At 36.9% G+C, this 22,582-nt stretch overlaps 1 protein-coding gene across 2 annotated transcripts in view; it reads right to left on the bottom strand.

The window, feature by feature from the left end:
- The window catches only part of BRINP3 (BMP/retinoic acid inducible neural specific 3), a 234,879-nt gene that overhangs the window by 33,664 nt on the left and 178,633 nt on the right, over window positions 1-22,582 (bottom strand). For both annotated transcript variants that reach the window (XM_088153501.1, XM_088153502.1), the window contains one exon: window positions 4,697-4,919. In XM_088153501.1, coding sequence (XP_088009627.1) covers window positions 4,697-4,919 — 223 coding nt within the window. The remainder of the gene's footprint in view (window positions 1-4,696; window positions 4,920-22,582) is intronic.

A 22,582-nucleotide genomic window follows, 5' to 3' on the forward strand; every position in this document is an offset into this window, starting at 1 on the left:
TTAATTGGAGTCTGAGCAAGGAATGGTGAAAAGATTTAAAAAGTATTATCATTTAGACAAGGAACAGTGTTAAGTGTAAGGCACATAGCTTTCATGCAGAAAGTCCTAAGCTGAACCCGTGATCTGGCATCCCACTTGGTAGCACACTTGGGAAGATACTTGTTTAGTATTTTGAAGAGCCACTGCCAGATGGTGTGGAGATTGGTCTGAGCTAATATAAAGCTGATTTAAGTTGCTGCTGGAAAAAAACCTTGAAATGTGCTCCCTAGTTCTATGTAGTCAAGCATGTTTAAAATAAATAGATACTTAATTTTTATGACAGCTTCAGGCTGATAATGACTTGGAAACCAGGGCAAGGGGATAAGTTAGGCATGACACAAAATCATAAGAAGGTTTCAAATTTATATTAGGCATTTCAAATGTTTGCTATTTTCTATAAGGAAAAAAAATGCTTTTGATTTGAATTTATGGTTCCCATAAGATAGCATTCAGCCCTTCTACTAAATCATCGCTGGTGTGCTGAATCATATTTTAGCTTGGCATAGTTTCAGTGAATATTTTTACTATTACTGTCATCAGCTTCAGTGGACTCTGAATGAAATCATAATGATAGCATGGTTGTAAAGAAAGCAATCTAGGATGTTAGCTGCTTTCTCTTTTCTCTCTCCTTGTTTCTTGGAAAATGACTGGCTGAATCTGGGAAATCAGCACTAAGGATAATTTAAGAGAAATGTAGTATCAATGATTTATGGACTTCTATCAATGTATAAAACACTTTTGGAACAGACCTTTCACTTCATCATAATGCATATTTAAAGTCACCCACCAGAACTTAAAAGCTATCATTGTTCTTCTCTTTGGGGATCCAGCGTAATTAGAAAAATCCATCTGGAATATATTGTAGCCTGAAATTAGATGAAGGGGAACCTTAGGCGTATTTCACCTTGTTCTCAAATACTGTCTTGTTTTTTGAACCCAGAGAGACACTAACAGTCTGATCTTATGAAGGCAGTGCTGTTTCTCATCAGACACTGAAGAATCACACCTTCTTAAATTCAGATCAAATGTTGAATTAATATGGAATGTCCCTATAAGTATGCAATTAGTTTTGTTTTAAAAATCATCATGTACATTTATCATTCATTTGAATTCATTTGACACTTTTCAAAGGCCCTGATTCCCCTTTTGAGATCACAACATTATCCCCCCTCCACTGATTGGCTATTGTTTGAGGTCACATGCTGACTATAGGTTTGATCTAGCCTGAGATTAAAGGAGGGAATATAATTTCTTTATCTGATGATAGTCGTTGTAATTAAACAGAAGAACACTGAAATAGAAGGGAGCTTGTTTGTAGCTGCTTTTAGCCTTCATTAGATTGGCTGCCTATCCAGTTGCAAATATGGGGGACCTAGCAATGATGCCTGTGTGATATGTCATCATTTGTTCATGGAATACTAATCAGATCACTTACTTTGGGATTGGCAGATTGAAGGAAACAAACTGGTGTCCTGCATACACTGTACTGACCCTTCTTGCTCTGAAGCCAGAAAAGCAGTGAAAGACAGATGCTCCCTTTCCTATCTTTTTAATTTTTTTCCAGTCCAAAAGGATGTTGGAAGGGCATTCTGTAAAAGGACTCAGCAGCAGCTCTATTTGTCTGTCAGCAGCTTAACTTTCTAAGAACGGAACACAGAACTAAGAATGGACTCAAGAGATTTATGTGGCTCCTATGCTTATGTCATTTAGGAAACTACTGAAGACCTGATTGTTCTCCCAGGACTTGGGACAGGGTGACTGTGGAGCCCCCTTTGGTCCTTGGCTTCTCTCTCTCTCTCTCTCTCTCTCTCTCTCTCTCTCTCTCTCTCTCTCTCTCACACACACACACACACACACACACTAGGATACAGTATAAAAACACATAGACACACAACCTTCTTACTTTGTTACTCAGAAGAAATACAGAAAACAGACATGTCCTATGGCAACTGCCAGTAAAGGGGTTGGAAAGAATTCCAGAAGCCATTCTCTGAATATTTTTCCTACCTTGTTTTCTCATGGCAAAGAACAGGGACAGGAACAGATCTCTTAATCTGCTAAGTGGAATCTATAAGGAAACATTGAATGGGTTTCAAATATATATGGGGTGCCTTAAAGCAGCAGTCCTATGGAGTATGCTTCATCTCATGGCCTGGCCCATTTTGGTTTGGCTAGGAAAGCTGATCAAAAATTGTACAGCCTTGTTTCATTCAATCTTCACAAATGTAGATTATTACCTTTTTCATGGCAATATTCACAAAGGGAATAGATGGCTTTTTCATTGAAATAATACATCCTGATCAGACTGGATTTGTTCCAAAGAGATATATGAGAGACAACATTAAGACACACACTGAATGTTACCAATAAGATAAATCAAAACAACAAAAAAGTGAATGATCTTTCTTGATGCTGAAAAAGCCTCTGAGAGTTTAGAATGGACTTTTATGCCTGCAGTTTTGAAAAAGATGAGTTGTGGGCCTTTTTTTTTTTTTTAACATGGGTATAGGGTAGATATACAGAACGAAAAAACAAGATAATAGTAAATTGATCTCCATCACAACAATGCATCATGCTGAAGGGGGCAAGACAAAGATTGGCCCATCTCTCCTTATTTCTATTGGCATTAGAGCCATTCATGCTGAAAATGTCAGGAAAATAACATCCCAGGAATTGAATTAGCAACTCAAAAATACAAATTAAAAATGTGTATTTTTCCTGTTCCTGTACTGAGTTACCCAACTAAAATGGGTAGTTTGTTAATGAAATACATACAGTGATATGGGTTTGTTTCAGGTTAATGAATCAATAAAGATAAAACCCAAATGTTGACACAGAATTTAACAGAGAAAGAAAAGCAATACCTGCATCTCATAACAAGGTTGAACATAACAAAAAAAGGTCAAGTACTTAGAAAACTACCTGTCAAAAAAAGAATAAGGATTTGTTTAGAAATAATTATGATTTGATTTGTCATGGTTTGGAAGAATTGACGTTGTAAAAATGAATATTTTACCAAGACTTAACTTTCTTTTCCAGATGATTCCAATACATATTAAAAATAAGTTGTTACTGTAAGTGATTGGCATAGACAAGTAATGAATTACACACAGTCTAATAAAAGACCAAGGATTAAATTCAGATTTTATAGATTTGGAAGAGTGAGGAGATTTGGCAGCACTAAACTTTAAATGTTATTATTATGCCAGTTGCTTAATATGGATTGTAGAGTATTTATATTACTTTATGGCCAAGCTACCTCTTTTGAGGCCCTTACTTCATAATATTCCAGTTCACCTGACTCATTTCAGTATCTTCAGGTCAGTAGGATAAAATTAAAATAATTGCAGAAAGAAGGAGGAACACTTAGAGAGTTGATTGAATTTTAAAATTTCACAACATTTTACATCGAATATCTGCTGGGCCTTATTTATCAACTGTTGGTGAAGTATGACACAAAAGCCAAACAAATGGATGCAGAATTTAAATGCAGTAATAGATATGCAACAATGGGAATTTCAATGGAAGACAAATATTAAATTTACCCAGAATATTATACTTAGAGAACATTGGTATGTTTTATAGTTGGTATATTACTCCAGGCCTGATTGCTAAAATAGATCATTCATTCTTTAAAAATCATTGGGAATGTGAAGAGCAATGTTGTAAAGTTAAACAGTTTGGGAAAATGATTCGTACCAGAATGAAATACATCTTAAAACTTCAGTTCCCATTTCAACCTGTAATATTTTTATTAAAATTTACTAAACCATATATTCCTTCAAAGTATGCTAAATTAGCTTTGTACATCTTAACTGCTATAGAGATACTGCAGTGTATACCGTTTATTGGAAAGGACATTTCATTCCCTCTATGAAAAAATGACTAACCAGGTTGTGGGAGTACACTGCCGTGTTCAAGATAGCTTTGTATCTTAAAAGTAAAACTGACACAGAATTTAATTCAAATTTTAAACTATTTCTAGATTATAACTTAATACCACATCTAAAATTTGGATTTCTCTGTGAATGAGATCTATATTTCAATTTTATAGGATTTCGATATTAGAACAGACATTTAGTAATATATTTAGAATTTACTGTAGTTCTTAATTTTATTCTGTGGCAAATACTGTGCTAACCACGGTTCCTGATATTTATGCTTTGTTTAGAGCTTAATAGCAATTTTCAGGCTTTCAAAACTATATGATATATTCAGCTATTCACAATCAATTAATGATATCCTGGAAAATCATAACCTCTATGACATCTGTAAACCTCTTGTTTGTTCATATGCATTTTACTCTTTCATTCCTTTTCTTTGCCTATTTATATACTTTCTTGAAATATGTGTGTGTGTGTGTTTATGTGTAGATATGTATGTGTACCTATATATATAAAGGTATTGATCATTTTTACACATAATGTAAAGGAATAATAATCAAATGTGTTACCAGACTTTTAAACCCTTACCCTAACACTAAAGGATCAGTGTTACAATAATATCCTTGGACAGTAATTCCCAAAAGAATTTGTCTTTTTTATGTGATGCTGTTCTTAGTGTTGTTTTGGAAGTGTCATTTTAATATATATCAAACTCCACAATACACTCCACTAGGGTAAGTTGGTTGTATTTCCCTCCCCCTTTGTTTTCTTACCTTTGCCTTGGCAAGCTGATGAGTGGCTGTTTATGACACCTCTTACTTAGGCTAAAGAGCTTATGAACAATTTTCTGTGCCTTAAGGAATAGTTGTTTCATGCTGGATTCCAGTTGCTCATAGCGATGCTGGAAATTTGAATCCATTGTCCACAAGTGCATAATGGCAGATGTGTTGAGGAAATAGTTCATGGGCAGCCTTTTCATAAAGAACTTGAATTCATCTGCAAAATGGCAAAATTCAATATTCTTTTAAGTCATACTTCTGGGATCCTTTGTGTAGCCAAAAACAAATAAACAAACAAAACACCTCCCTTTTATGCCCATTTTTATCCCTTTAATTTGTCACTATCATGGATGTATATACAATACTGCTAATTTTGTCTGTATTAAGTTTTAATGCAGCATGAATTTTCCAGATGTACACATGTACACAAGCCAAATTTTCACTGTTGCATGTCTGATATACTGAAAATTAACTCATTGCAAGAATCCCTCAAGTTATTTTTAATTAAACTTGTAATCCTATGTATACTTATATTTGATAACATATAGCCAGTAAAATCAGGAAGTTTTGATGCATCACAGCAGTTAAGGAAAAAGTGGGTGGCAGTGGGAGTGGCATTTGGCCCATGCAAGATAGGTTCTCACTGTTCAAAGACTGTCAAAGTTACTGTACTCTAACAAAATGCACATGTGTTCTTGGAGTAATGTTACATTTGAGCAAGAAAGGAAGATTTTTACTTTTCAGTTAAAGCAGGGATAGAAATATTTCCTCAGATGAATGATGATTTCATGAAGTTCCTCCTTTCATGAACCCATCTAACATGAAGAATTTGAAGTAGTGCTTCCAATGTTTTGGTTAACTACCATAGTTATAAATATTTATCTGTATTTCAACAGATAAAGTGGAAGTTAGTTCGAGGCTGTGAACAGAAGTTTTATATTTCCTCTTTCTCTGAATACAGAGAAAGCACTTGTGATTGAGGCTTGCAATGCATAGTCTCATACTAGCAAACCACGAGGTTTTTGTTATGCCCAAACAGAGCCACGGCAGGATGTTTGCTCCATACTTCTTTCTGAATTCTTAAGTCTACAATCCTCTTTATAAAAATCCATGTTTAAATTATTTGAACAGCGGAAGACCATATGGAGCAGAGATGGCAGAATGAGCCACTCTAGGGAGCAAAAACTGTGTGTAATGCTGAATTTTACAAGAACAGAGATCAGGAGGAAGCAATTGTTAACAACCGTTTCTACGATATGCTGCTAAAGCATGAAAAATATCTGGGACATCACTCCAGCACATAATGTAACAGGATTTAAAGATCTGATCTGCACTAGACATAACTATAATTTAAGAAATATAATTTCCATTTGGACTAGAAGTATTGGAAATAGATGTTTTCTAATTAGAAGAATTTTCTTAATGCAGGTAAAATGGAGAAGGGCTCTCTTGCATTTAACAATTGATAGTAAACTCAGGTCTCTGTAAAATATACTTTACATTGCCGCAGCATATATAAGCATTTTAAAGGATTGTCTAGGCAGCAAGTTAAATGGTCTTTGTTTGTCAGTTCTGACAACATTCAGAGTCCTCCAGTGACATTTTTTCTGCCTTATTATCATAGCCAGTTGCTGCTTTCACAAACTGTGCATGAATATCTGATGAATAAACACTATCAGCAGGGGGAAGAAAAAAAAAAAGGAAAAATATTCTATTATAATTTTCATTTTTATCCCCAACCCTGTCAGTCAGAGCATCAAATTGCACTAAAAAACTTTATACATGAGGTGCAATGAAGTGTTGCACTCACGTTCCCATTCAGGACTCCTGCCAGCTACAAATGACCTTTCACAAGTTACATAATCATTTTCTCTTTCTCTGTTTTCCCTCTCCTTCTTTTCAGAGATCCATTAAGTTTCTTAAGGGAATGTTTCTTATGCAGCTCTTCAAGTTCTTAGGTTTCTGCAAATACCCATCTATATCTCTACTGTTTTTCAGTAATACCATTTGGTTTGAATTCTCTCTGCAATCACTTCCAGCATGCTGCTAGAGGAGAATAATACACAAACAATGTATTTTAAGTGTGGGGCTGAAGGGAAAAGTATAACTTAATTTATAAAGGCATATCTAAAAAAAGAACAACGTTATTGCCATCAACAAGATTTGTGCAGATTCAGCATTTTCCCTGGACGTTACTGATTTGAGAAACAGTCATTGGCCAGGATCCAGTGGTATACTTTGAGTATGTAAGGCCACACACACATCATAGTCACACATACTATACATAATTTCTGAAATCCCTCTTAAACCATATTCAGGCAATTTCTCTGCATGGATATAGGTGGGAAAGTGAATGGGATCCTCTGTATATCTTTGTGTGTTAAGGATAAAGGTTTGTTTGTTTGTTTCAAATGGAAACACTTATACATTATCCTACAAGGAGGAATCCTGACTAGGTTTATAGGTGTTTTTTGGGCCGGGGGGGCGGACGGGTGTGCCTTTGAATCAGTGTTGACTCCTGGTGACTGCCGGGACAAGTCCTTGCTGGCTTTGTGCCTAAGGCAGGACTAGAACTCATAGTTTCCCAGTTTCTAGCCTAATGCCTTAACTACTACACTAAACTGGCTGTTAGATTAGGCACTCCCTTGCAAATGTTATAGGTTCAGAGGTATGAATGGAGGTATTAAGGGTGAGGTTTATAGACACACCTTTGTCTTTCCTATTCTCAACGCGTGTGCAGCCTGGGCAGAGTTTTAGCATCAAATGGGATAGATCAAAGAGAGAGCAGCTGTTCAGGTCAATACAAAGGGCTTGGACTGTAAATAAATGTTGATTGATTTGATTGAGAGCAAATTTGGCTGATGAACTGAAACTATTAGATTGAAGCTTTAGGCAGGTTCCTGTGTATCAGTAGTGTGGATTCTTCACTCTGGAACTATAAAATTAAGTGTTGGTAGCCAGGCCATCAGATAACAGTGTTACCCTTCTGATAAGGGTAATCTGAGAATAAAAATCATTACTGCTAAGATCTTAAATGTTAAAGTTCTCAAGACAAATACAACACATATTCCAAACTTATTAAAATACAGGGCATGGCTACTATATGTGCACCACATCGTTGCAAAAGATCTCTCTATCTCAGAGTTTGTTAGTCACTTATGACCACATGTAAAGTCACAAAACATATATGAACGTGGATATTCAGTTTAACATCTGACCAAATTACCCATAACATGGTACTACAGATCATGGATTAGATTTTTACTACATAATCTTAAATGGGCCCATTATATCAGCAAGCCCTAGAGATGCCAATCACTCTGATCTAATTGCATATGAACAACAATACCAACTTAGCTTGTATGTGGAGATCTGAAAGGGATCAGTTTTACCATAGATTCAGAGAGTTGGAAGGTACTTTGGCGGTCTTCAAGTCCAACCCCATCCTGGGGTAGAAGCCTCAGATCATCCCAGACAAATGGCTGTGCAACCTTTGCTTGAAAACCTCCAGTGATGGAACACCTATGACTCCAGGAGGAGGTTGTTCCACTGCTTATACCTCTTACGATCAGAATATTGCTCCCTATTTTGAATTTGAATCTCATTCTGTAAAGCTTCTATCCATTGGTTCTTCTCTGCACTCTTTTTAGTTCCTCAGCATCCTTCTTATATTGTGGCAACTGAAACTGAATACAGTATTCCAGTTGCAGTCTGACCAGTGCAGCCAGAGCAGAACTATCACTTCTCAGGATCTTTACATTTCACTTCTATTTATACAGACAAAGATTGCATTGGCTCTTTCAATAACTACAGAAAACTGTTGGATCATGTTTGATCTGTGGACACCCAGATCCTTCTCACAAGGCCTAGTGCCACTATGTACCGGATTCCTACCTCATTATTAACCAATTATTGTTCCTACCATTATTAACCAGACATGGAAATGGCAGCTCCTACTTATGCAGATTATAATTCAATAACTGAAAAACTAAATAGAAGAACTTCTAGATTGAAAAGGTGAACATTTAATGAATTTTTACTATTACACAAGGATACTAAATTGTAGTGTTATCAGGACCTAAAGACCTTCTTGGAAATAAATTCTGGTACCTCTTTATTTATAGTATGGGGTGTTAGCAAAGCATTTATTAGATGTTTGTTTTTCTCTTTGCCATCAAATAGAAAGCCATGCGGAAACAGTAGAATATATTGCTAAATGTTCCAAAACAGTTAGAATGAAGGTATATATTTAATCTAATTTTGGATTTAGAACAAAAGATTAAAGATTAAATGGAATCAACTAGATTTATTAGAAGTAAGTTACACTTACAAAAAACAAAATTTTATTAAACAGAAATACTTTGAAAAAAGCAGTAAGTCAGACAAATTGTTGGCTCACCAACTAAGTATGGAATAAGACAACAGAGCTATTCTATATGGGATGGAACCAAGCATGTTTTTTACAATGAATGAGATGATGGAGTAATTTGTTAACTGTTTTTCTAAATTATATAGTAAACAGGCATTTGGTCTGGAAAAGATTGAAGAACATTTGAATAATACATAATTTACAAAATTTACGGACAACAAAAAGAAGTATTTAATCAACCCATGACCAGAGACAACACTAAAGAGGCAATAAAAACCCCTAAAATTGAATAAAGCTCCAGGATCAAATGGCAATTCTGCAATACACTATAAGACTTTCCAGGAAATTCTGGCTAAACCTTTACTTTGAATACTGAATGAGATTCCAGAATGCAAAGAATTTGCTTTGTCATGGAAAGAAGCCCTTATGTATTTGATTTATAAAGAAGGAAAAGATCCAACTTGCCCAAAGTCATATAGGCCCATTTCTTTACTGAATGGAGATTATACATTTCTCACGGCAATACTTGCAGAGAGAATAAAATCAGAATGATACATCCTGATCAGACTGGATTCATTCTGAAGAGATATATGAGAGAAAACATTACACATATTGAATATAATCAATAAGATAAATCAAAACAACAATAAAAGGACTATGATCTTTCTTGATGCCAAAAAAAGCCTTTGAGAATTTAGAATGGACTTTCATGCTTGCAGTTTTGAAAAAGATAAGCTCAATTTTTTTCACAAAGTATTTTTTCCACATGGATCCATTTATAAAGAACAAAAAGCTAAACAGTTCTCAATCATAACAGTACACTATACTGAAGGGGATAAGACAATGCTGTCCCTTTTCTCCTTCTTTATTTTTTGTGGCACTGGGACCATTGGCAATGAAAATACATCAAGAAAATTAAATTTCAGGATTTAAACTAGCAATTCAAGAACATAAACTGAAATTATAAGCTTACCATGTTGTACGCACAGTAACTCGGCTAAAAGGCTCTTTAGTATTGTTAATGGAATATTTACAGAAAGATGGGTTTGTTTTGGGTGATCGGATCGATCAAGGCGAACTCACATGTTGACATGGAATCTAGCAGATGAAGAAAAGCAATACCTGCATCGAATAACAGGGTTCAATGCTTCCGCAAAAAAAGGTTAAAACCGAACTTAGGAATTTACTTGCAAAAAATAATAAGGATTTAGTTAGAAATAATTATTTACACAGCTAGAAAACTATAACAGCTGATGTTCCTATATATAAGAAATTAATCCAGTGGTGGTTAGGAAGAACTGCAGCCATCAAAATAAAGATTTTACCAAGCCTTAACTTTCTTTTCCAAATGTATTGAAAATAAAGTATTAAATGATTGGCATGAATTACACATGGTCCATTAAAAAAAAAAAAAAAAGATTTTATAGGATTTGAAAGAGAGAGTTGGATTGGTGGCTCCAAACTTTAAATTATACTATCACGCCAGTTGCTTAACATGGATAACCAAGTGGATTAGATCTCCTTGTGGACCAGCTACTTCTACAGAACAAGCAGGACTTCTAGGCAGTTTGTGTAAATATCTCTGGACTTACAACAAAAGAAAAAGGTTAGAACAGGTCATGCCTAATAAGTGTTGCACTGAGTATCTGGCATAAATGCAGGGGGGGGGAAAATAATAAGCCCTGACTTTGCCCCTCTTCTTTTGTTATTAAATGTTTATTTTTATGAAGAAGAAAGCAGAAAGAAATTTGATCCATGGAGAGAGAACAATTTATTAAGATCTAATTATTAATAAGATGAAGATAAAAAGTTTTGAGACTCTTTTTTAGATACATGATCATTATTATAGTAACTGACCAGCAAATTAAACAGTTGGCTTCATAAAAGAATAGAAGAACTGAGCACAAGAAGCCATGGCATAGGAAAATAAAATAAAAACATTATGTGGAAAAAACAGTAAAATGCCTAAAATCTCAAATGATTCTAAAACATCAACAAGAGTGCATATAGCAATTTACTACAATGCAGTGAGTGTAAGAAGAGTCTAGGCAATAGAAACACTGTCAAATTAATTAGTAAAAATGCTTTAAACATAGAATATGAAAGTTCTACCTACAAAATATTGAACGATTAAGTGAATATATATTTGTATGAGTTTATGTGAATTCTGTTGTATAATGTATATTGCCCAGTGACAAATCAAATATAACAGGATTAATAAAACCTAGATGCAATGAAAGAGACTTAAAAGAACAGAATTAAATTATGCATTAATAAAATGAGAGAAATTATTAAGAAAGTAGTTTCTGCATAGGGCAAAGGCAGCTTGTAGTGTGGGGATTCTGGTCTGACAGCAAGGAACAAATAAGAGTGTCCTCAGGACAAAAGGGACTTCTATTGATGGGAAAGGTATGGGGATGTAGTAGAAGTTACTGTGAAAAGGGCATCAAAGCAGCACATGGGCTATGGCCTCCGGGTCTTCCAGAGCACAGGAACAAAATTATTCTGCAAAAGGGAATGATTATATCTTCCCTCAATATTGCAGAGGGCAAGACATTAAAACAGGCTAATGAAAAAGCTCTACTGTGTGATGGGCAGAGGTTGTTGAATATATAATTTGCTTGCCTGAATAAATCATTTGCTGCCCATTCTGAGGGCCTAAAATACCCTGCTCTACCTGAAAAACTATGTTGAATACCCACTGCCAGATTGCACCTCTCATTTTTAGAAGCCCCAAGGGCTAGGAGATCATTCCTTGGGAAACCATACTGACAGAAATCACTCTAACTTTCCATGAGGAGGGGGAATTATCAAAAAGGATCGTGGTAGTGAGAAAATCACTGAAAAAAAGAAGCATAAGCCAGAAAAAGAGCCAACATAGAAGGGCCCTAAAATCCAGAGGAATCGGCTCAGTTCGTGAGCGAAGCGTTGCATCTGACATGCAGTGGAGTATAGAATAGCACTTTTAAGAACCTGAACTGTAGACTGTTGTATGCACATACTTGAGACCCTTATAACATTTGAGAAATAGATTTAACTTTAAAACGTCTTATGACAGTGGATATATTCTTGCCTCCTCTCGTATGAAAGAAGTGAGTATAAACTCTTCCTTCACAAAGACTTTGTTCACCAGACTGGTTTCAATATCTTCAAATAAATAACACAGTATCAAAATCAAATGAAATCAAATCCATCCATCCATCCATCCATCCATCCATCCATCCATCCATCCATCCATCCATCCATTCGACCCAGACCAATAAAACATATATTCTCTCAATGGAAACTGAACTAGCTTTGTACATGCTAATTGCTTCAAGCATACTATATGATTTTGACTGGAAAAGTAATCTGATCCCCTCCAGGGGTTCACAAACTTTTAAGCACCACTGTATGTATGTAGGTATGTAGGTATGCATTCATTCATTCATTCATTCATTCATTCATTCATTCATTCATTCATTCATTCATTCATTCATTGGTTTCTTCATTTAAGGTGTAAGTTGCATTATTGTGATTTTTGCCTCAGATACCCAAACATTTTATATTGCCATGCCTATTGGGGTGGGAGGAAATGGAACTACTACTAAAGATGTTGAGGCTCAGCCTTGGTCAAAGTCCAGAGAAACACCACAGAGAATTCCTCCCTTTCCATTTTTTTTCTCAATAAATGATACATGCAAGATAATTTTACATAATTCTCATCACAATATAAGGCCAGTAAGACCTTGGGGTAACTAACATTCTCTTTGTGTCTGAAAGTCTTTCCTACTGAAAGCTCAAATTGTATATCCTCTTCTTGCATTTCCTATTTTCCAGGCTTCGACTAGCAATCCCTCAAGCCAAATGTAACCCACCAGCCAAGTAAGGCAGCCAAGTCAAATCTTTATAAATATTCTGGTTTGGGTAATGGCAAAGAATTGGGACTGATCCATATCTGGCAGGCCCAAGGATTTGATTTGTGGACTGTATTTTGGCTTTCATATCATGAACTTGCAGGCCTGCTCTTCCCTGACTAAAGCAGGATTTATTCCTCCTTTTTTTTTTTTAACAATGTCTATAATTGCAACTGGAGAAATAATAGTTACAGACATCAAGGACTAGTATTACTGGGAAAATGAATTCCTAAACCCAGAGCTACTGAAAGTTTAACTGCAATAGAAACATTTTTTTCTAAGACCAAATGTGTTCAGCCTTAATATATTTTTACGTATTGTAACAAAGATTTAGAAATATGAACAGCTTTAAGAAATGCAGATTTCCATACTCCCAAAAGTCTATAAGAAAAGCAAAACATAGTGTAAAAAAAATGATTTTATATTAGTTTTTACCTTCCACTGAGATTTGTTGTTGCATTATTGAATTCATCAAATGACATCTGAGAGATATACATTTTGAAACAATGAAAAGGCATCAGCCTGAGATGGGCTTGCATATGTGTGTGTATGTGAATATTATCACATTAATTTTATAAATAGTTAAATCCATTCAACTTTAGTACCTGATTATCTGATTATTAGTAGATGGCTGTGTGCCGGATTTGATGGAGCAAAAATATGTTTATTAAATACACATAATTCTGTTTATAACATACTGATTTTCAGAATGCAATAGTTAATGGTGTACTATACTGTGAAAAGTTGGCCTGAGTTCACCAGGTTGAACATCAAAGGGGAGATAGACAGAGGTGATTTTATGTTACATAAACCTAGATGGGTGGGCTTAAATACTGCAACCACGACCTTATGTAATCACTATGGAGAGGAACAAGCAAGACTAGAGGGAGAAGCTGGACTATGATTATATTGCATGGTAGAGAACACATTTATTTATTTGATTTGATTTATATGGCCACCCATGTCACGACAGGGACTCTGGGTAGCAAAACTGTCTCAACAAATGATCTCCACTAAAACTGCTAATAGGTCTGGGGGAAAGTTGAGGATTTTCATTGTGATCAGAACTGGTGAGAATGTTGTACATTCCTGCTCCAATTTAGCTGGGGTATCCCACTTCAACATATATGTAAGTTGAGCATGAAGCACACTAATTACTTTCCTGTAAATTACATGGCTTGATTTAAGGGGGGGGGGGACTACGATTTTGTGGAGGAGTGTCAATTATTAGCCATTCCTCTTATGATTGTCTAATGTGATAAGCTTATCCTGCCAATTCACAATCCTTTGTACTTTTTCTACATCAGTGTAATTCAGAAATCACCAGGACCTACATTTTTTAGGTTTTTTGCCATCAATTTTTTTCTATAACTGTTCAGCAGATTTTAATTCATAATGAAAATATAACTAAAACAAAAGAGATACCATAGAATAGAATATACATGAGCAGGACCCTATTAGACCCGACATGTTTTTTTTTTTTTTTTTATGTCCTCCACTTTATTATAGTGTCATTGCAATATTGAAGCATAACACACCACAATTTGTGTGACTTTCATAAGCAGATTTGCCAGGTGCAGTGCTAGCAGGTGGCATCTAATGTTTTTAGTACTGAAAATGAGGTGATTAGATTATAGAACATGGATGGGTTTGCCTTCACATTGAAGATATTTAAATATTAGTTTGATGAAGGAATTACCTATCTTGCACCTGTTCACTTCAGTAAAATAGAAACACCTCCATGGGATGACAGGGGGAATGGCATAGTCATCCAAAAAGTGATGGTTTGGTGATATTTTTAATTGTTTATATTTCTTGTCAACACAGGAGAATTAATTACTGGAAGGCAAATTAACAACATAAGAAAATAGGGAAAACAATGATTAGGTTATGATTTCAGAGAATTTATTATTTTGTTTCAGAAGAAACCTTCCTTCCTTCCTTCCTTCCTTCCTTCCTTCCTTCCTTCCTTCCTTCCTTCCTTCCTTCCTTCCTTCCTTCCTTCCTTCCTTCCTTCCTTCCTTCCTTCCTTCCTTCTTCTCTCCCACTCTCTCTCTCCTGCCCTCCCTCCCTCCCTTGATCCAGGAAGAAATGGCATGAATCATTAATCTCAGTGATTAAAAGGTATCTTGAGAGCTACTGAATCTTCTCTAGATCTCTCAAAAGGAACTTTTGAAATGAGACCACAAATGAAGCTTGCTGTGCATAGGAATAAGAAGCTGCTCTTCAGTGAGTCAAGTGATCTGTTCTGCTCAGAATGCCATGAAACATAGTGAATAACCATAAAAAGTATTGAACAGGAGTTAATGCTTGAAATCAATGCTGCCTTCCAGCCCCTAGTGCTCAGCCCTGGTGCCAATTCTATGGATCCTTGGTGGCCCTGGCCTCCAGCTGGTGATGCTAGATGCCAGGTGGGTCTGTAATAAAACTGCTCTCATATATAATCTTATTCTGGATGAGGCATAATTATTCTAATTTGGCATGCATTACCGAGATTTGGATGGACCCAGAGGAGTTGCTTTTTTCTTGGACATGTGCTACTGAGTGAGACAATAGCTGTGAAGCCAGAGTGGGGAAGATGAGGCTGTTGTTATCTGGGAAGCCCTACCAGCTTTCAGAGGCACTATACCACAGATAACTGGATGTCAGACTCTATGGTTGAGTTTGTTGCTGCTGTACTGGCCTCTCTAGTGTCCACCAACATCCTTGCTGGAATTTCTGGATTTTGTACTATTTTAGTGGCGGAGTCTCCAAGACTGTTCTTGAAGATTTAATTTTAATCTTGACTCTGGAGCAATTCAGGAGTTCATGCCCACCATGGCAATCTTGGACCTACCCTAGATTATTGAGGGCCCAACTCTCACTGCTGGTCACATGTTAGATCTGATGTTTGTCTCAGGGCAATTGTGATGTAATCTGAAGGTGAAGAACATTACCATCAGCACTTTGTCATGGCCCTTGGTGCTGCTGTCTTCCCTGAGGGAGTTGAGGCCTATTATATTGGTCTGCCTCAGGTAACTAATGTACCTTGATGGGTTTCAAAGGGTGCTCGTCCCCCCACCCCACCCCAGGATCTGGTGGGCAGTTAAACCAAGGCCCTAAACACTGTCTTTATTAGACAGATGCTGAGGGCATCTGGATCAGATTTTTCATATGTAGTCTTTCCCTGTTTGTTGATCTCAGAGGTTTTCCAAGGAACTCTGGGAGATTAAATGAGAGAAGAGATGACTATAGCACCACTGGAGGAAGACAGAGTGAATCTGACCAAACATACATAAGAGCCCATATTAGGGATTACATTGTGGTCATAAGAGTGACAAAATATGCTTATTTTTCTACTCTTATCATATCTATAGGTAGCTGCCACCAACCCCATTCAAGGTGACCCATTATCTGTTAAGGAAGGAGTTGTCACAGGAATATCCTCAGGGGCACTGTGAGGAATATTCCAGGTACCTGCCAGATAAAGCGGCTCAGACTGGGCAAGTCCATGCAAGTTGACTGAAGCCATCTTGTCCTGTATTTGGGAGATTTGACCCTGTAACAAAAGAAAGTTGACAGGATCCTTGAAACTGTTTACCTCGCCACATGTCCTTTAGATCCAGGCTCCTCCTAGTTAATTAAGTCTTCCTGGGAGATTATGTGTAGTTGGGTCCATGTGATCATGAATGCATCCTTGAATGACAGAATAGTTCTGCTTTCCTTGAAGCAGGTATTGGTGCACCCCTCCTCAAGAAGTCATTCCTGGCCCCAACTGTTTTGGAGCAGTTTCTAACATTTCCATTTTAGAAAAGTTATTGAGAAACTGATCAGACTATAGCTGCAGAGGACCCTGGAGGAAGTGGACTATCTGGACCCTTTCCAGTTGGGTTTCAGTCCAGGACATAGTACAGAGATGGCACTGAACAGGCTTGTTGATGACCACTAGAGGTGCCAGAATGGAGATAATACAATTGTGTTAGTTGTTCTTGACTCAGCAACCTTCAATATCATTGATCATGATAACCTTCTGGATTGATGGAGATTATGGGTGGGAGGCATAGTATTGCTGTGGCTCTCTTCCTTTCTCCATGGCCAATTCATTGTTGACAGAGGAGAAGTCAAATTGCAGGGCAACACAGGGCTTGACACTCTCACCTTTCATATGCATGAAGCTGCAGTGTGAATAAGAAGCTGCTGCTTATTAACAATTGAAATTTTTACCCCAATTTGAAAAGTGATTCTGTCAACGTCTTCACTTAGTACCTGAAGCCTGTTGGGATCTGGATGTGGAAGAATGGCATTAAACTCAACCCTGACAAGACCAAGTAGCTGTGGGTTCCTGGTTGTTTCAATACCATATGTTTTCCATTGTTAGTCTGAATTAAGTTACACTCCCCCAAACAGAACTGGTACTAAATTTGGGAATCCTCTTGAACTCTGGTCTGTGGGCTTTTATCCAGATTCATCTGGTAACCTAATTACCTCCTGTTATGGACTGGGAATCACAAATACTCTTGCATTAGTCACCTTGCATATGGACTACTGCAATGCACTCTATATGAGGCTGTCCTAGAAGACCACTAGGAAGCTACATCTGGTCCAGAATGCAGCAACTAACCCTCTGTTACGAGAATTTATCAGTGGGCTTCCAGGTGCTATTCAAGATGCTTGTTACAACCTATAAAGTTCTTCATAGCATATGGTCTAGCTCTTGAACATCATTTCTGGCTGCCTCAGATCCAACAGAATGGGCATACTCTAGGTCCCATCTTCTAAAACAGTGTTATCTGAAGGTGTGCTTTCTGTTGCAGCATCTGCTTCTCAAGTAGTATCCCCCCAGAGACTTGCATAGCCCTGACTCTGCTGTCTTTTAAACAGGTTTTGAAGACCTGGCTTTTTCCTCAGGAACCAGAATAGGGGAACATGTACCTTCTGACTGAATTGTATTAATGTGTTAGGTATGTTGGTCCCTGAGTTACTGCCTTCTTTTAGTTGTGTTATTGCACTGGGTTTGTTTTTAACTTGTATACCTTCCAGAGCCATTATGAGTTATACATTTGATTTTTAAATAAATAACTAGGAGAGTAGTTCTTATCATTCACAGAATATCTCAAACTCCTCTTTGGTTTACTGACCAGATGAAAAGAAATTAAAATAATATTTCTCAATCTTGAAAATGTGAAGATTGTCCTTCATAAGGTGCTTTATGAGGAAGATCAGTCCAAGACTCACTCAATGGTGTTGTAACAGAATTATTTTCTACACCTATATACATTGTTTTAGATTCCTAGTGCCCTCTTCTTCCATCGCAACTTTTTTTCATAGATATGATATCTAACAATAAGGGGACAGGATGAGTCTTCTGAAGGTTCAAAAAATAATTATAGGACTCTCCACACTATACTGTTTCCACTCCCCAAGCCCTCACAAAACAGGGGGAAGCTGGCTTGTGATTCTTCTCACTTCCGCTGAGCTCAAAATGCTGATAACATACAAGGGATTCCCTTTCAGTGCTCACCCTCCAGATGATGAATGCTGGCTGTTAGGAAAGTGCAAAAAAAGTAACCCAAACAGCATATGGCCTCCTCATCTACTGCAGTTCTTGGAGCAATTAAAGTCCCCTCACTCTCACTCGACATAAAATTGTCTCATTCCATCCCCCCATACTGTTTTCAGTATGTATTTCTGTCTGGTCATCTGGGAAGAAAGGGAGGATGAAAGAAAGATATTTCAGCAGTAGTTACGATGGGAAACAAGCTACAAGGATACTATTTCTTCTTCTAAAGACTCCTGAGAATTGTGATGGTGCAATTATAGCATGTCAGCATTTTGAAATCAGATGGTTTCCCCAATAGCTGAAACTGTGTTTGCAAGTTGAGCAGAGAAAAGAATAGAGGGGATGAGGAAATAATACATCTGTATAGTACGTACAGATGGGTACCAAGAATAGGATATTGAAGTTCTGTGAGAGAGGAAAGTAACGGCTGCCTTAAATGCAGGGGCCAAGAGACAGAATGAAGTAAGCAGTCCTACCAATGGAGAACAAACTGCCCACAGCTCAGCAGAGCAACAGTATTGCGGGGGGGAGAATGAGAGAGACAGAGAGAGAGAGAAGACAGATTGCTCAGGTTTCAAACAAACTGCTACAAAAATAAATTGATTCCACTCTCCAAACCAGACAATGTCTGAAGCTACTTCTGAACTCCAAAATCCTCATGTGCCCTATAGCTAGCCAAAAGACCACAGAACAAAATTAAGACTATGTGGCTAGTGAACATCCTATAAGATTCCCTTAAAACCATTTTTATTAAACTGCCAATCTTGGAACCTTATTCTAAAATGCCTGGAAATATCAAAATCATCCTTGTGCACTGAGCAATAGGAAGGCTTTAATGAAAAAAGTCTGATAAAATCCAAATGGGCTATAAAAAGTAAGAGGAATGCAAAAAGTCTTCTACCTCTAAATCCTTTGATATAACATTCAGTCAATGGTTGTAGCAAACTGTCTTTCCTAGTAGAACTTCCTTTTGAATTTTCTTTATTGCCTTAAATCCCATCAGCTTAGTCAAGTGGTTTTCAGCAAGTGAGTGCTAATAATTCAGTCTCTGTGAAGAAGTGAAAAAATAAAGAATGCAATGGGAGAAAGAAGGAAGGAGATAGCCATAAAAATACAGATTCCCCAGTTGGATACATTGATACAGATTCACAGAATTAAATATGGAATTAAGTGGATTTAAAACAGTATTTCTGATGCTTGGTGCTGAGTTTTAGAAGAACTTCCCAATACCTACATATATCTGGTTGAAAATCAAATTTGCACAAAGGCTGAATGGCAGGAGAGCCATCAGATATTAATTAAACCTTATACAAGGTGAAAAGAAGGGCTTGGAGAGCACATGGAAAGCCAATATCAGTTCAAAGAATGTATTTTGATCATAGTTCTGAGCAAAAACAATGAAAAACACTTTCAGCATATACATGACTTTAAAGAAAAAACAGGGCACAAAAGAAAGGTGGTAATAATGGAAATATTCATCCATACAGTATCTTCATCCATATAGCAGTGAAAAAGAAATTATGAAAATCTCCCCATAGAAAAAACTATTTGCCTCACCTTCTGCTGTTGGGCTTTCTATGGGTTTAGCAATTGTAACATTTGGTATCACATCAATTTTGTCCTGAAATCAGGCTGCTGTGTAGGTTGATTTGCATATCTTCTTGAATAGATGCATTCCTATAACTTTTCCAGAGCTGCCTGATGAATCCTTCAAAAATGCAAGACCTTTCCTGATGCTGCAGAATTTCTGCTATAATTCACAAATGTTCAGATAATGTATTTCTCAGAACAGACTGTGACCTAACTAAATAAATGTAAGGGATCGGTGTATCATTTGCTCGCTGCCATGTTAGGACAATGGATCATATGGTCTCTCACTGGAGAGTGCTATTTGGCATTAGCAGAACAATTCAAGTTTAAGAAGGTATAAGGCCAGTTCTGAGCTTGGCCACTGTCTCCAAGATGCCCCTGATAGCAATCTACAATTAATCCTATCTCAAAACTGCTGCTGCAATTTCCACTCTGAAATAATAATAATAATAATAATAATAATAATAATAATAATAATAATAATAGTTGTTGTTGTTGTTGTTGTTGTTGTTTAATTTTAAAATGTGAGTATTGTAACAATGTTAAAGTGGGGATTTGTCATTCAGAATTCCGATTGCTCAATGCTATTACCTCTTGCTGACTTACACTGCCTTCAGCTTTCTATTCCCATTGTGATGCTTAATTCTAAGGGGGGGGGGGAGTATTTTTCAGAGTGATCTCCAAGGATAGCTTTTTTAATATTTTGAAAAGTTCATGGTTTCCTCAAATTTGCTGATATTTCTATCTTGCAGAGGTGTTACGTTTGGCTATCTAAGAAATGGCACTAAAAAAACTGAGATGGCTATTAAAATGTATGATACTTAGATGTACTGAGAAAGGGTATTAAATGTGTCAGTTTTCAAATACCTGAGAGTGTTATTTATCAAGTAGCATTTGGATGAAATGGCTTATCCCCCACCCCCCACTCTACTGTTTTTCTTTATTTTTTTTAATTTCCCTTCTAGAAAATTAAGTGCTTTAATTCATCCAGAATCCTTGAGACACTAATGAGGCATGCTAATTTAGGGTGAGCGGCATCAGTGTGGATTTTTTATCAAACAGCTGTTAATTTTGTAAGGGAAGTTACTAAATCCGAAGGCTACAAGATATGGCTGTATGTAGAAGATAACAATAAGAAGCAAGCAGATGGATTTGAGCAAACATTCTAAAAGAGCTCCAATTTCAGTTCACTGAAGTGGGAAAGAATAATTTGCATTTTTCAAAGGAATGGGGAAGACAGGGATTTAATTATACTAGAAAATGAGTTCCTGGTGAGAATGGGAGAAAGAAGGGCAAACTGATTTGAAAATTATTATCTGGCTTTTTCAGAGTTGGTGGTTGATTTCTATTTTTGTTATGCATATGGGTATGAATGATCAGTGTTTGGAGAAACGGTTTGTTTTTCCAACGTGCAAATTTCTAGTCCTCCCCCCCCCCCCCGCTTATAAGTCCAAGCCTCACATTTGGAATCCATCTGAAATTTCTTTCAAACTGTAACTAATATTACAAGTCTTAGCTCTATTTCCTGCCCTTTGGTTTAACTTCAAAAACCATCAACAAGCAAGCAGTTCAAACCTCTGGAAACCAATTAGATGACAAGGAAAACAAAAGGGAAGTAAATGGGGTAGTGTTCCCCTCTCCCCCACTTTTTTTTTCTTTTAATGTATTCAGCTATGATTTTTGGAAGGCAGGCAGGCAGGCAGGCAGGAAGGCAGGAAGGCAGGAAGGCAGGAAGGCAGGCAGGCAGGCAGGCAGGCAGGCAGGCAGGCAAGCAGGCAGGCAATCTTTCTACACTAAGCACAATTTAGACAATCAAGGGTTTGGTATATCTTTCCAGTCTTATGCACAACCATATGATTCATACTTACTCATCTGCCAACCTCTCAAACCGCTTTTAAAGTATAATATTAGTCAGCACCAATTCAGACAAAACTATGTAATCCATGTACTCTGGGAGCATACGTGTGGGAGATCTTGTGGCACAGCAATACGCATATGAGTGTGCTATTTGTGGAAACTGCTCCTTCCATGTAATTAATGGCTATTCATGCTATTGCTCAAATCATAACCATGGCACAAGCTTTCCTTACAGAGAGGTCCATCCATCCATCCATCCATCCATCCATCCATCCATCCATCCATCCATCCATCCATCTGCAGGAGGTGATACAAAAGTCAAGCAAAGAAAACTACATGGAAAATCAGTAGAGTTTCAACCTCATACATAGTCTCATGGACTGGCCCTGAACTTCACCAACCAATTTCTAACTTTATTTTTGTTCTATTTATCAGATGTCTGTTGTAGCTGCGACATATCATCTCTAGGAAAAAGAGAGAATAAATACACAATTTCAGATCAGTTTATTTCAGAATACGTATCTCAAAAAAAGTACTTAGATCAGACTTACCAAATTTGGAACCAACCAGATAAGCTCAGTTACAATTCTCATCATTTCCAGATAAGGTGGTCATTGGCTTATTGGTTG

The sequence above is a fragment of the Python bivittatus genome, unplaced genomic scaffold (assembly GCF_059951505.1).
Source record: "Python bivittatus isolate LINGU-HERP-01145 unplaced genomic scaffold, Pbiv_v1 ctg000700_np1212, whole genome shotgun sequence".
NCBI classification, from domain to species: domain Eukaryota; kingdom Metazoa; phylum Chordata; class Lepidosauria; order Squamata; family Pythonidae; genus Python; species Python bivittatus.